Here is a 12,583-nt window from a genome sequence, read left to right as displayed (position 1 = left end):
ACGTGGCGGCGACGAGCGCGTGCCGACGAGCTTCGGGATAAGACCGGGCTGTTCACGGGAGCAGCTGGCGCGCTGGTGTGGTTTGGGCGGTGCCGAACATGGCAGAGCTTGCTGCCGACGCCGGCGTGCCGCCAAGGGCTCTGCCAGCGGCGCTGCAGGGCGCCAGGGATGGCGTGGAGAGGGGGCGAGCTAGTGCGCGGTTCAGCGGTGGAGCAGGGGCCAGGGACGGGTCGCGTCGAGTGCGGCAGTGTGGCGCGGCGGTTCAGTGCGCGCGTGCAAAACGTGCGCTCTGGGCACGCCCAGAGCACGCACGGAACCTGCTCGACGAAATGCCAGGGCGGTCTAGAGCGCGAGGGTGGGACTGGCAATTAACAGGACTAGGATAGAGATAGTTAGGAGTTCAGCGGACAAGGTTGCTGGGTCATTGGAGCAAGTTCATAGTGCAAACTAGAAAACATGCCCCAAGCTGACTGTGCACACCAAGTGCTCGACCGAATGCCAAATGCACTTAGGCAACTCTTGGAGTGGCCAAAATCTCCAGCTCAGGGTCTCTTTAGGTGTGGATGATGAAGGCAAGATCATATGGGCAAAACCAGAAACTTGTTAGTGCAAGTTTTGCAAAACTCCAGTTTTGGGCAGAAAGAAAGAGGGTTCATTGCATGCACTTCAAAACCTCCAATGAGTCCACTCTTCTGGACTTAAGGGTTTTGAAGGGAGGGCTACAAGTATGAAAAAGCTCAGGGTCACTAGAGCAAAATAAAATAAGGTTGCAGTACAAATCACCAAATTGGACCAGAATGCAAAAGAGGGTGATTCACTCAAATTTTTCAAAGAACATCACTGGGTTTTTGCATAGAGTTGAATTGTATGCATCCACTGACATCTCCAAACACTTGGAAGAATTTTTGAAGAAATATTTAAATGGCTTGTAGTGCAAAAGTGCCTACTGGACCAGATTGGAAAAGTTGGTGTAGAGCCCAAAATCTCCAATGGCCAAAAGGCATTTTTGTATAAAAGTGATGTGGAAACATCACATGACATCCCCAAATTTTGGTGGAAATTTTAAATGCATTTGTCAAATGGCCGTAGTGCAAAACAGGCTCCAAATTCAAAGAAATCATTTTAAAATAATAAAGCTCTGAGAAAACAAATCTTGCAAATTTAAATCCATTGATAAAGAATTGTTTTATTATAGAGAGTATTCAAGTCCAACCATACTCTTTGAAGGTTTTCCACTTGAGGCAAAAATCCAAAATCACAAGGGTAAATCTTGACAAAGATGGAAAAGTTTTATTTCCTGGCAACATTTTAATAAATAAAACAAGGTCAAAATTTTGGGGTGTCACAACACTACCCCCCTTAAGAAAAAATCTCGTCCTCGAGATATGTTAAAAGCTGTTTTGAACAAAAACTGTTTTTATCAAAGAAATCCTTCAATTGCACAAAAGCAAAACGGCTACGGTGAGAAGGCAATAAGTGGTGTAAAACCACAGTGTAATACACTGGCGCGGTGCGGAAAAATTCACGGTTAGGGAAAACGAGATATTTCTACGCAGATACATTAATTTAGAATAAATTCTAAATTACTAAAATACGTTGGTCGTACCCGAGAGCACAGTGCTCTCACTGGCTGACTGGTGGACCCGGGGCCCACTGTCGGCCTCTTCTCCTACCTCTGGCTCTCTCTTCTCTCTCGCGCGCTCTCCCGCGCTTCCTCCACCGGTGATGCCTAGCTCGTAGGGCATCGAGGGCGTACCGTGGTAGTGCGCGGCGTGCTAGCTGCCGGTGCAGCGTGCACTCACCTCGCGGGCCAGTGCGCTGTCGGCACTGCTCGCGAACTCGCCTCCGAACACCGGCGGTCGAGCGACGAGTGGCGTTGGTGGACCTCGCCCACCGTACACCGATCTCGAGCTATAAAACGATCGCGGTGCTCCTCTCTTCTTCCTCACACCTGGCCTCGCTTCCACTTCTCCTTCCTTCTCCTCCATTGCTGCTAGCAGGAGCTCGAGCCGAGGTTCTAATGGCGGAGGCGATGCCGGACTGGTATGTGGTCCTGGTGTGTGGAGGATTGGCGGTGCTGCTGGGGTTCTCCGTGCTCCTGTGCGCGATGATCCTGGATGGTCGTCGAGATGCTGCCGCTCGAGTGTTAGCTCTTCGCGGCGGCGGCGATCACGTGGATTAGGTGCGGCCTCGAGGGCTAACTGCTGTCGGTGTGCTGGGGCAGCTCGTGCCCGATTGATCACTCCCAAATCTCTATTTCTGAGACTGTGGAGTCCTCGGGTGTGGTTAGTTAGGAGCAAAATGTGCTCAAGGATTTGTAATAGTGCTCGAGGTCGAGCGGTTGTAGCTGTGAGTCTGCCGTTACGATGCTGCGCGAATAAAAAAAATCTATGCCGAGAAAATATATACGCAGTAGTGGCTCGGGGAATGACATAATATAGACTACACAATAACATTGGATAATCTGCAATTAAGCAGTAGGTACCATTTGTCAATTCCTTGTGACAAATTTAAATTTGACATAGTCGGGCAGTGTCATACACTTCACTACCTCATGTTTCCAAACTTGCAAGCAAATTCCATAGTCTATGCGAATAATGGAATCAACATATTGCTTTGCAACAGTATTACTCATGTAATACAATAAATACATAAGTGCTTGTGCAACATATATGAGGACGTGGGAAGCCTCAAACGATCATTTTATGATGCATAATGAATTATTATGAATTTCAGCAAGACCTGATGGTCTATCATGTATCTTTGCTCTGAAGCCTATGGCATAAAATGCAAATAACACTAACCTTATGGTTACAGTGCTGAAAGTAGCAAGCCTCAGGGCTAAACTACAAAGTCCCATGAGCCTGATGGCTCATTTGTAATTCAGAGGGCTTAGTAGTAAGTTCAGATAAGCCTAAGGGCTGATCCAAAAAAAAAAATGCTCGGACTTGTCCATGATTTGCAAAGAATCAGTGACTGATTTGCAGAATCACCAAAAAGGTAGAATTTCTCTTTCTCACCTTGTGCGGTTACCAATTCCCCTTCTGAGAGAAATAACCGCTGTTGTCGTCCAGGATGGGTTCGGCCCTGCCGGACGAAGCCGCACCACAGCCGAGGGCTGCATCCGCACTAGGCACCGCCTCCGTCGGTATGACGCCCTGGGCCATGGATGCCTTCATGCTGGGATTCGCGGTCTCTGGCAAGTTCGACGCTGGCGGTGAGGCCTTGTGATCCAGTCGTCACCAATGTACACTTCGAGCAGGCAACCATGGAGCACGTCGTCGGCCTCAGCCATGTTGTGCCTTTGGCCACGCCGCTGCGCGCCTGCCCTGTTTCTCTTCACACGATTGATCTATTCTTCCTGTGTCTATCCGATTCAATGAAGAGATTCACGTAGTGAGAACACAATCGTTAGATTGTTGATCTTAATCACAAGAAGACAAATAAATTAACGTCTCCCTGATCGATTTCCCTGTAGCGATGCATGCATGCATGCATGCCGATGCATGGACGTCTTTGCCGTGGACGTCCTAATGGAGTGCATCAGCGATCGATTTCGAAGGTTCACGCAATCACGCTGGAAGGAGCAGCGCTGAGGTCGAGATCCGCCGCACAGGCTTGGCGCCCCTTCGCGCCGGTAGCGGGCCGCACCAAGCAGCCATGTCGTGCGCCAGCCATCGTCGCCGATGCAAGTACGTCTGCGTCAAGGGATGGAGCATCAAGACCGGCAAGAAGCAATGGATCTGTCTGTATCCATCCATAGCGACTGAATCCTGTAGGCAAGCGCTGCCGATAGTCTCCCGCCTCGGATGGCCTTTTGGTCTCAACGGAGAGCAAGTGCTGATAACATTTTTTTTGAAACTAGGCAAAAGATTTGCCATTTTCATTGGTTAAGATGAGAGTTTAGAGTTCGTGGCCCAAGGCCAAATTAGAAGACGCTACTCTCGCGGCATTATACTACACAAATGATTTGCGCCCGCCAGGCTCCAAAGTGAACATTGCTCCTTTATCTTGGCGACCAACACTCCCAACGGAACCGCGGTGATACGAAAAACCCGGGCGTTTCGTTCCTTCTAAATTTCCCAAGAGACCAACAGCATCAAAGAGATAAGTGGACGACGCGATTGGGTCATGTGTGTAGCATTATGCCTCCACCAAACCTCAACTGACTCCATTGCCACCCAATCTGTTGGTTGGACATCAGGTAGCCCAAGCCAACTCTTGAGCATGCCCCAGATCCTGACGGTGTACCTGCATTGGAAAAGTAGATGGGGCTGCCGATTCCTGCACTTGTTTGCAAAGAGGGCATAAGTGGCAGTTGGGCCATCCACGACGTTGCAGTCTATCAGCCATCCAAATCCTGTTGTTGATTACCAACCAAGTGAAGAATTTGCATTTGGGGGGTGCACAATTCTTCCAAACAATTTGATTCATGTCCGTGTCCATCAGGCCTAGGAATTGAGCACTGTAAGCCGTGGCCACAGAGTATTGACCATCTTTAGAAAACTTCCATGAGATAGAATCCTTCACATCAGGGTTGAGATGAATGTGGGAAAGCCTTTCCCATAGGGCAGCAAACTGGGATATGTGCACAGGTGAGATACCCGAAGAAATGTCGAGTTGTGAGATCCAGAAACTATTCTGCAAAGCCTTTTGGACAGAGCACTTCTTCCTTTTGGCAATGTCGTAAATTTTGGGGGCCACGTCTTTCGGCCTCAAGCCATCAAGCCAAGCCGACTCCCAGAAGGATGCCCGGAGTCCATTATCCACCACTACCTTGGTTGCCGCAGCAAAATGTTTCGGTCGTTCGTGTCACATGGGGTTCCCAAGCCTACCCAAGGCCTGGCCCGGTCTATCCATTCGAACCACAACCATCGCAGGCGCAGCACAGAAGCAAATTTTGCAAGATTTAGAACACCTATCCCACCAAGCAGCTTGGGCCTACACACCTGCTCCCAGTTTATCTTACATTTTCCACCCGTGACCTTGTCACATCCAGCCCAAAGAAAAGCCCGCTGGAGTGCATCAATCTTCTTTATAACTTCAACCGGAAGGTTTAGAGCCGTCATGTAGTAAATGGCGATTGCTGTAATGACCGACTTGACTAGGACCGTCCTGCCCGGTGAAGCAACGTGCTTCCCCATCCATGGTGTTAGCTGAGCCGCAATCTTGTCCTCAAGGGGTTGGAAGTGAATTCTCTTGAGATGCTTTACCGACAAAGGTAATCCGAGGTACTTCATCGGGAAGGTGGAACGCTGCGCCGGGAAGGAGTGAAGGATGTCCGTCAGGTCCAAGTTATTACACTTTATAGGGGCCACCAAGCTTTTGCTGCAGTTCATGATCAACCCAGAGATCTCCCCAAAGCGTGAAAGAGTGTCAGAGAAAAATTTGACGTCTGTTTTGATTGGTGCCAGAAAAACAGCAACGTCATCCGCATACAAGGAGGCCCGGATGGCCAAAGTCTGATGCCCAATAGGGTGGAGGTGTCCCTTGCATGGTGGCCTTCTCGAGAATGTGATGCAGCGGATCTATGGCCAGCACGAAGAGAAGTGAGGAGAGAGGGTCTCCCTGCCGGAGGCCACGACCAAGCTTGAAGGGGTTGCCAGGCACACCATTAAGTAGGACACGGGAGGAAGCCGTGGACAGAAGGGTTGAAACCCAGCCGCGAAACCGAGGTGGGAATCCAAGATGATTTAGAAGGTCCAGAAGGAAATCCCATCGCACCGAGTCAAAAGCTTTCTTGATGTCGAGTTTGAAGAGAAGTGCCGGAGTCTTGTTGCGGTGAAAGCGTCTTGCAAGGTTGCGCACATATGTGAAATTGTCATGCATACATCTCTTTTTGATGAATGCACTTTGGGCTTGCGAAACAAGATCATTCATGTGGGGAGCAAGCCAGTTGGACATCATCTTTGCGATTAGCTTAGCAATGGCATGGATGAGACTGATGGGGCGAAAGTCGGAGATGTCCTCGGCGCCATCTTTCTTCGGGATTAGGGCGACATCAGCGGAGTTCAACCAATGAAAGTGCATTGAGTGCAAATCTGAAAAGTGGTTGATGGCAGTCATGATATCCACTTTGACCGTGTCCCAACATGCCTTGAAAAAAGCACCCGTGAATCCGTTCGGCCCCGGTGCCTTATCACCCGGCATCGCGTAAACCGCCATCTTCGCCTCCTCCTCGGTAAAGGGTTCATCCAAATCATGTAAATCACATGTGGGTGTGGGGAGGATTGCCCAGTTGATATCGATCGAACGTGAGGGGCTTTTTTGGCGATATTCTTGAAGTGATTATGGATAATATTTTCTTAATCATCGTGCGCTGTGACCCATCCATGATTGTGCTTGAGGTGATGGATGAAGTTCTTTCTCCTACGATGATTGACGCGGAGGTGGAAATAGCGGGTGTTGGCATCTCCTTCCTTGAGGTTTGTAATTCTCAAGTTTTGACGCTTTCTAGTCTTTTCAAGCACCGCCAACCCAATGATCTTCCTTTTCAGCCTTTTACGGAGGTCCCTCTCCTCCGGACTTAGCTCTCTCTGCTCTTGAGCCATGTCAAGGTGGAGAATGACCTCAAGTGCCATGTGAAGTTGGACCTTGGAATTTGCAAACAGGGTCTTGCTCCAAGTGCGAAGTCTTTGGCTTGCTCTTTTTAGCTTATGGAATAGCATCTGGAACGGCTCAACGTGGGGTGAATTCTTCGTCCAAGCATCACTAACAACTTTTTGGAATCCCGACATCCTAATCCAGTAATTTTCGAAGCGGAATGATTTGCGTTTTTTGGGTCCAGCATCATTAGCCAGCAAGAGAGGACAGTGGTCTGAGAGTGAAGAGGAGAGGGCATGTAGAATGTGTGTGCCAAATGCCAAGTCCCAATCTTCATTGCAGAAAAAACTGTCAAGCTTGCACATTGTCGGATTGTGTTGTTCATTGCTCTAGGTGAACTTCCTATTTTGCATATGGATCTCCTTAAGCTCACAGGTGTTCAAGGCATTGCGAAAGCGCACAGGTCGGCTATGATCGACATTGACTCGGTTCTTATCTCTGGCGCGGTAGATTTGGTTAAAATCACCATTTACAAGCCATTTGATGCCGGACGGCGGTTTCTGAGAGGCGAGCTCCAGGAAAAAGGCATCTTTATGAATACCTCTTGTTGGACCATACACCGTGGTCAACTTGAAAGATTTATCAACACCGGAATTCTTGATGTCAACAGTAGCAGAGAGAGGAAGTAATCATCAATTTGAACATTAGAAATGGAGACAGCATTGTCATCCTTGTAGTATCAAAGTAAAGGAGACAAAGAAGAGACACAAATGATCCTCTAGTTGCATTGCAATGTGCGAGACCCACTTATATACATGATGAAGGGGTGTGTTAGGGAGACACCTCTTCCCCCAACAGACATCTTCTGGAAGGCATCCCTCCTACAATTGATCACATGTTTTATTTCTCAATATCCCCATCGGTATCGTAGTACCATCTTTTTGAACGGCCTGTGCTCGCGTGTCCATGTTGCGTGTACCTCTCTCGTCCACGATGTTCAACTGCAATATGCCCTGTACACATGGGACTTTGCTCTCTCTCTCTCTCTCTAAATAAAAATCGGAGTTTGTTCAACCGAACATTCGCACAGTTTCTTCTCCGCTGTCGAGGCAAATATTGTGAGCTTTAAACTTTGGAGCGGCCTCCCGCTTCCAGCGGTTGAAGTCATCCTTGTTGTCATGGGATGGCAATGGCAGGGATGCAGAGGTCACCCTGGTGTGGAAAGTTTGAACGGGCCAGCACATGCACCCCGAAAACTTTGCCGATGGCTCCAGGCGTCCCGCCGCTATCATTGCCCGGCGCCGAAGGAAGCCGCCACCAAACTGCTCTGCCACGACGTACGGTACTCACGAGTCACACCGACCGATTTTGATGCTGCCGAGAACACAGCAGATGCCCCAAGCCCAAATCGTAGCGCGCACGACCCGCCCATGGTGGTCGACTCGCGCTGCTTTGAGCGGATGATGGTTCACGCGGCGAGGTTTTATCGGATGATTTGGTAACATGGCAAAGAAGGTAGATATGGAAAACAATATCAGTCTCACGCCACGTACCAGCCTAATACCGACGTGCGAGCCCGCGGTGTCCTTGGCCCTTTCCAAACCCGCAGAGCTCGTCGACATCCGCCAAGGACAAAAAGGACGCCAAGGAGGCGTCGGAATCGCACCACGCCGACTCGTACCTACGACACACTTCGGAATCCCCTTCTTCTCTTCTCAAGGCGAGAGCGCCCGGCGGGAGAAGGTCGATCGAATAGAAAGAAGCAAATGCAAATACGCCCATGATATGATACGAAGAAGATAGCGTAGGCACCAGGCGCATACTTGTCCCGTACCAAGCGCGGGCGCACACAAATTCCTCTTGCTACCACATCTCCGATAAATTATTCCTGCGTCTCCGAGAGCGAGGAGAGGGGCTCGCAAAAGGTGCGCCTCCCTGGCGCCCTCCCACGAGCCATCTCTCCCATAATTGTTTGATTTCCCTTTGGGATACGGCCTCCAGCCTCGCCGTTCCCCCGCGCCGCCAGATCCCCCCAGCGAAACCGTCGTCCGGGAAAGGCGGTGATCTTGGCAAGATCGACAGATGCAGCCCCCCAAATGGAAGGCCGTGGAGGGCGGCGGGATCGGCGGCGACCAGCGCCGCCGGTGCGTGGCGGCGTCGCTGTCCATGCTGATCGCGGCCACGCTGGCCTTCCTCGCATACGTCGCCTTCTTCCCGGACGACGGCGCCGGCGGGGTGTACCGCTGGTGGAGCTGCCAGGGTTGCGGGGGCTCCCTGGGCGAGTTCCCGGCCGACGAGGACGCCGCGGCTGACGGGCCCGCCGCCGCCGGCGGCGGCGGCCGCGCTCCCACCACGCTGTCGCACATCGTGTTCGGCATCGGCGCGTCGGCGCGCACGTGGGACCAGCGCCGCGGCTACGCGGAGCTCTGGTGGCGGCCCGAGGCGATGCGCGGCCACGTCTGGCTGGACGAGCAGCCCGCGGGCGCGTGGCCGGCGGCGACGTGCCCGCCGTACCGCATCTCGGCGGACGCGTCACGGTTCGGGAACCGGGCGTCGGCCTCGCGGATGGCGAGGATCGTCGCGGACTCGTTCCTGGCCGTCTCGACGGAGCTGGCGAACGGCACCGGCGCGGACGAGGCGCCGCGGTGGTTCGTGATGGGCGACGACGACACGGTGTTCTTCCCGGACAACCTGGTGGCCGTGCTGCGCAAGTACGACCACGAGGAGATGTACTACGTGGGGGCGCCGTCGGAGAGCGTGGAGCAGAACGTGATGCACTCGTACGGCATGGCGTTCGGCGGGGGCGGGTTCGCGGTGAGCTACCCGGCCGCCGCGGAGCTCGCCAAGGCCATCGACGGCTGCCTGGACCGCTACTCGCAGTTCTACGGCAGCGATCAGCGCGTGCAGGCCTGCCTCAGCGAGCTCGGCGTCCCGCTCACCCGCGAGCCCGGGTTCCACCAGGTGAGCATCCCCACGCACGCTGCCAAAGCTCGTTACTTTTTTACTACTAAAATAAAATAATCGTCATGCTCGTTGCTATGTTTGAATCAAAACCCTTTTTAAATTACGTTTTGGGAAAAAAAAACGTCTCCAAAACCCGAATTTCCTTTTGTTCCTATATATATAAGCAATCCAAAAATGTTTCTCAAAACAGCTTGGCAACAAAAACCGCCGATTCTGCAACTTGGGCCGCCTATTCCAAATTTCAGCTCAGTATAGGTTGCCTTTTGCACTAGGTTTCTCTGCATAGGCCGCTGGGATCAAACCTTTTTGACCAACTTTTCACCGCCCCTTCGCCTATGCCAAAACGAAACATGGCAGCAGAAGATCTCCTATCTTTTGGTAGAATCTTTCCGTTTAATCAAGGGCAAGCACAAAAGCACCCACCAGCTGCCGCAAAGACGAACACTTGCCCGACGGACCTTTTCTACCTAGAAATCAATGGAACCCGAGTGGCGACTGTGTGGCCGTCGCGGAAGCCACGGACAATTCGAAGGTACAAATCCAGCGTGGAGGCGCGGGGGCCGAGCAGGAGCTGGTCCATGGACCTGGACCTCGAGCGACAGCGCTCAGGCCTACCCCATGTGGCGTGGGCATCTTAGCAGGACAAGTGTTCACAGGCGACTTGAGGAGGACTTGAGCTAGCGAACCACCACCCCAACAAAAACGACAGCCCCCGTCGCTTTTCCTTTGCCGGGCACCACACTGCACCGCCTCCCTTTTCATACCCCCTTGCATGTGCCACACGGCGGGCGGGCGCTGTAAAAAATGTGGCCGAAAGATGCAAACGATGAGTAGAGGGGGACGAAAAGTTGATGCCGCCACCTGTTTGTTGGTTGAGCTGGGGCCAAACATGTCTTGCCGCCCGTGCTGCCGCGCATGTGGTGGTGTCCTCCCAGGGTACGTGGATGGCTTTGGGCTCCGCTGCCGAAATTATCGGAGGCCGGAGGCGGAGGGGACCCTCGTTCTCGCCGTGGCCGCCGCGGGTTTTGGGTTGCAGGCACGCCACAGCGGCGGTGGTGGCAAGCGCACGGTTAACGGCGCCGAGCGAAAGCTTTGCCGCACCACCACCGTTTCTGGCCCCAAAGTCGTTGACGCGCGCGCCCGCGGCAGGGTGGTGGCCCAAGGCTGTCGCCTTCCGAATCCCTGGCGCGCACCCCGCCGATGCGGCACGACCCTCCCAGCCAGGCGCTTGCTTGGTTTCGGTGGCAGTGTCACGAATGTACTACCCCTCCGTTCGGAATTACTTATTATAGAAATGGATGTATCTATATGTATTTTAGTTTTAGATACGTTCATTTTCAAGACAAGTAATTCCGAACGGAGGAAGTAGTCGACAGTAGTTGCGCAGCGCCAACAACGGCCTCTGATCCGCTGAGCAAACTTGTGGTGGAGCTGGCTGTTTCTGACGTGACATGGGGTCGGCACGGACGATTAAACTTCTCTCGCTGCGAGCGAGTACCTTCAGTTTTTCACTTTCTGAACCGGTGAACCCTGTGCGGTCGCTGACACATGTGCGCTCCCAGATCTACCAGTCGATCCTGCTTTTGTCGCGTGTCGCAGTCCGGCTCGCCTTTTGTCTCCCACCTTTTTCACCGCCTCTCCGTGGAGCACCACCTGGCCATGCCCACGGGAATCTATCGGCGCCCGTTTCAAATTTTCAATACTCATCTCATGATTAAAGAAAATACTGTATGAGCACTCAACAAGATATGATTGTTTAACGCGACGCTTTTGTGGTGGATGGACGCAGGTGGACATCCGGGGCGACGCGTACGGCATGCTGGCGGCCCACCCGGTGGCGCCGCTGGTCTCGCTCCACCACCTGGACCACATCGAGCCCATCAGCCCCGTCGGCCACACCCCGCTGGCCGCGGTCCGGCCGCTGGTGAGGGCGGCCCGGTTCGACTCGGCCCGCCTGCTGCAGCAGGCCTTCGGCTACCAGCACGGCCCGGGCTACACCTGGTCCGTCTCCATCGCGTGGGGCTACACGGTGCAGCTCTACCCGTGGGCCGTGGCGCCGCACGAGCTGGAGGTGCCGCTGCAGACGTTCAAGACCTGGCGGAGCTGGGCCAACGGGCCCTTCGTGTTCAACACCCGGCCCCTGATGAGCACCGACACCCCGTGCTACCGGCCGGCCATGTTCTTCCTCAGCCGGGTCCGGAACGAGACCAGCCGGGGCACAGTGAGCGAGTACTCGAGGCACGCCGCCAAGTCGGAGAAAGAGTGCGACCAGGCCAGCTTCCGCGCCGCGTCCACGGTTCACACCGTCAAGGTGTTCGCTCCCAAGATGAACCAGAACGAGTGGAAACGGGTAAGAAATCCTATCTAGCTCATTGTTTTGATGGCTTTTAGTAGGTACATACGCATCTCCGTGTTGGTTTACAGGTCGTTTTGTAATGTGTTTCAGGCGCCACGGCGGCATTGCTGCAAAACAACGAGGACGAGGTGGGGCACGGTGCTGGAGGTGCGGATACGGTATTGCAGCCGAGGAGAGCTCACCACGCCGTAACTCTATGTATTCTTCTCGCCACTACATCACCACGGCCTACAGGGCGGAGAGTAGGATGTTGATATTGGTAGTGAGAGATAATAAGGGGATGGCAAAGGTGAATAACCAGCACGGAGGGACACGGAAACTTTTTGTTCCCAAACCAGCAGTACTTGGTCACGTACACTCTACTTCCCTGCTGGTGCTGGGCAATATCGTCTTCAGTGTGTCCAGATGGCTATATGACTTATGCGACAGACACACGGACACGTATACATACGAAGGAGTGCAGGCGGTAGCAATGTATAGGATCTGGCTCCCACGTGCGCTGTGTTGCCTCTTTCTTGGTTCTCTGGTACTGATGTGGGAAGATGGCTGTTTTGGAAACGAAATGGAATATAGGTTGAAAGAGAGCAGAATAGGGACGTGTATTTTTCTGGAGTGCAGCGTTTTGGTGCTTGGGCTCCATGGTGCCGGAAGCTGATAATGCCCACACGGCCACACATGTGGCAGGAGGACCCCGGGACCGAATGGGTCGATCGAACTGAA

At 52.9% G+C, this 12,583-nt stretch overlaps 1 protein-coding gene across 1 annotated transcript; it reads left to right on the top strand.

Annotated features, from left to right (window-relative positions):
• The first annotated feature begins 8,207 nt into the window (after positions 1-8,207).
• LOC123097931 (uncharacterized) lies at positions 8,208-12,453 on the top strand. Its single transcript, XM_044519778.1, has 3 exons — positions 8,208-9,504; positions 11,297-11,857; positions 11,954-12,453. The coding sequence occupies exons 1-3, from the start codon at positions 8,626-8,628 to the stop codon at positions 12,053-12,055; spliced, it is 1,542 nt and encodes a 513-aa protein (XP_044375713.1). The 5' UTR covers positions 8,208-8,625; the 3' UTR covers positions 12,056-12,453.
• Positions 12,454-12,583: the final 130 nt, after the last annotated feature.

Source organism: Triticum aestivum, chromosome 4D, assembly GCF_018294505.1.
Source record: "Triticum aestivum cultivar Chinese Spring chromosome 4D, IWGSC CS RefSeq v2.1, whole genome shotgun sequence".
Classification (NCBI taxonomy): Eukaryota; Viridiplantae; Streptophyta; class Magnoliopsida; order Poales; family Poaceae; genus Triticum; species Triticum aestivum.
The sequence above is the reverse complement of the archived record's forward strand: the minus strand, read 5'-3'. Positions and strand labels throughout refer to the sequence as shown.

Excerpts from the sequence above, each read along its gene's own strand:
- LOC123097931 (XM_044519778.1), top strand. The coding sequence starts at position 8,626 with ATGCAGCCCCCCAAATGGAAGGCCGTGGAGGGCGGCGGGATCGGCGGC. Across the intron at positions 9,505-11,296 it reads GCGAGCCCGGGTTCCACCAG|GTGGACATCCGGGGCGACGC; the intron begins GTGAGCATCCCC and ends GGATGGACGCAG. Across the intron at positions 11,858-11,953 it reads ACCAGAACGAGTGGAAACGG|GCGCCACGGCGGCATTGCTG; the intron begins GTAAGAAATCCT and ends AATGTGTTTCAG.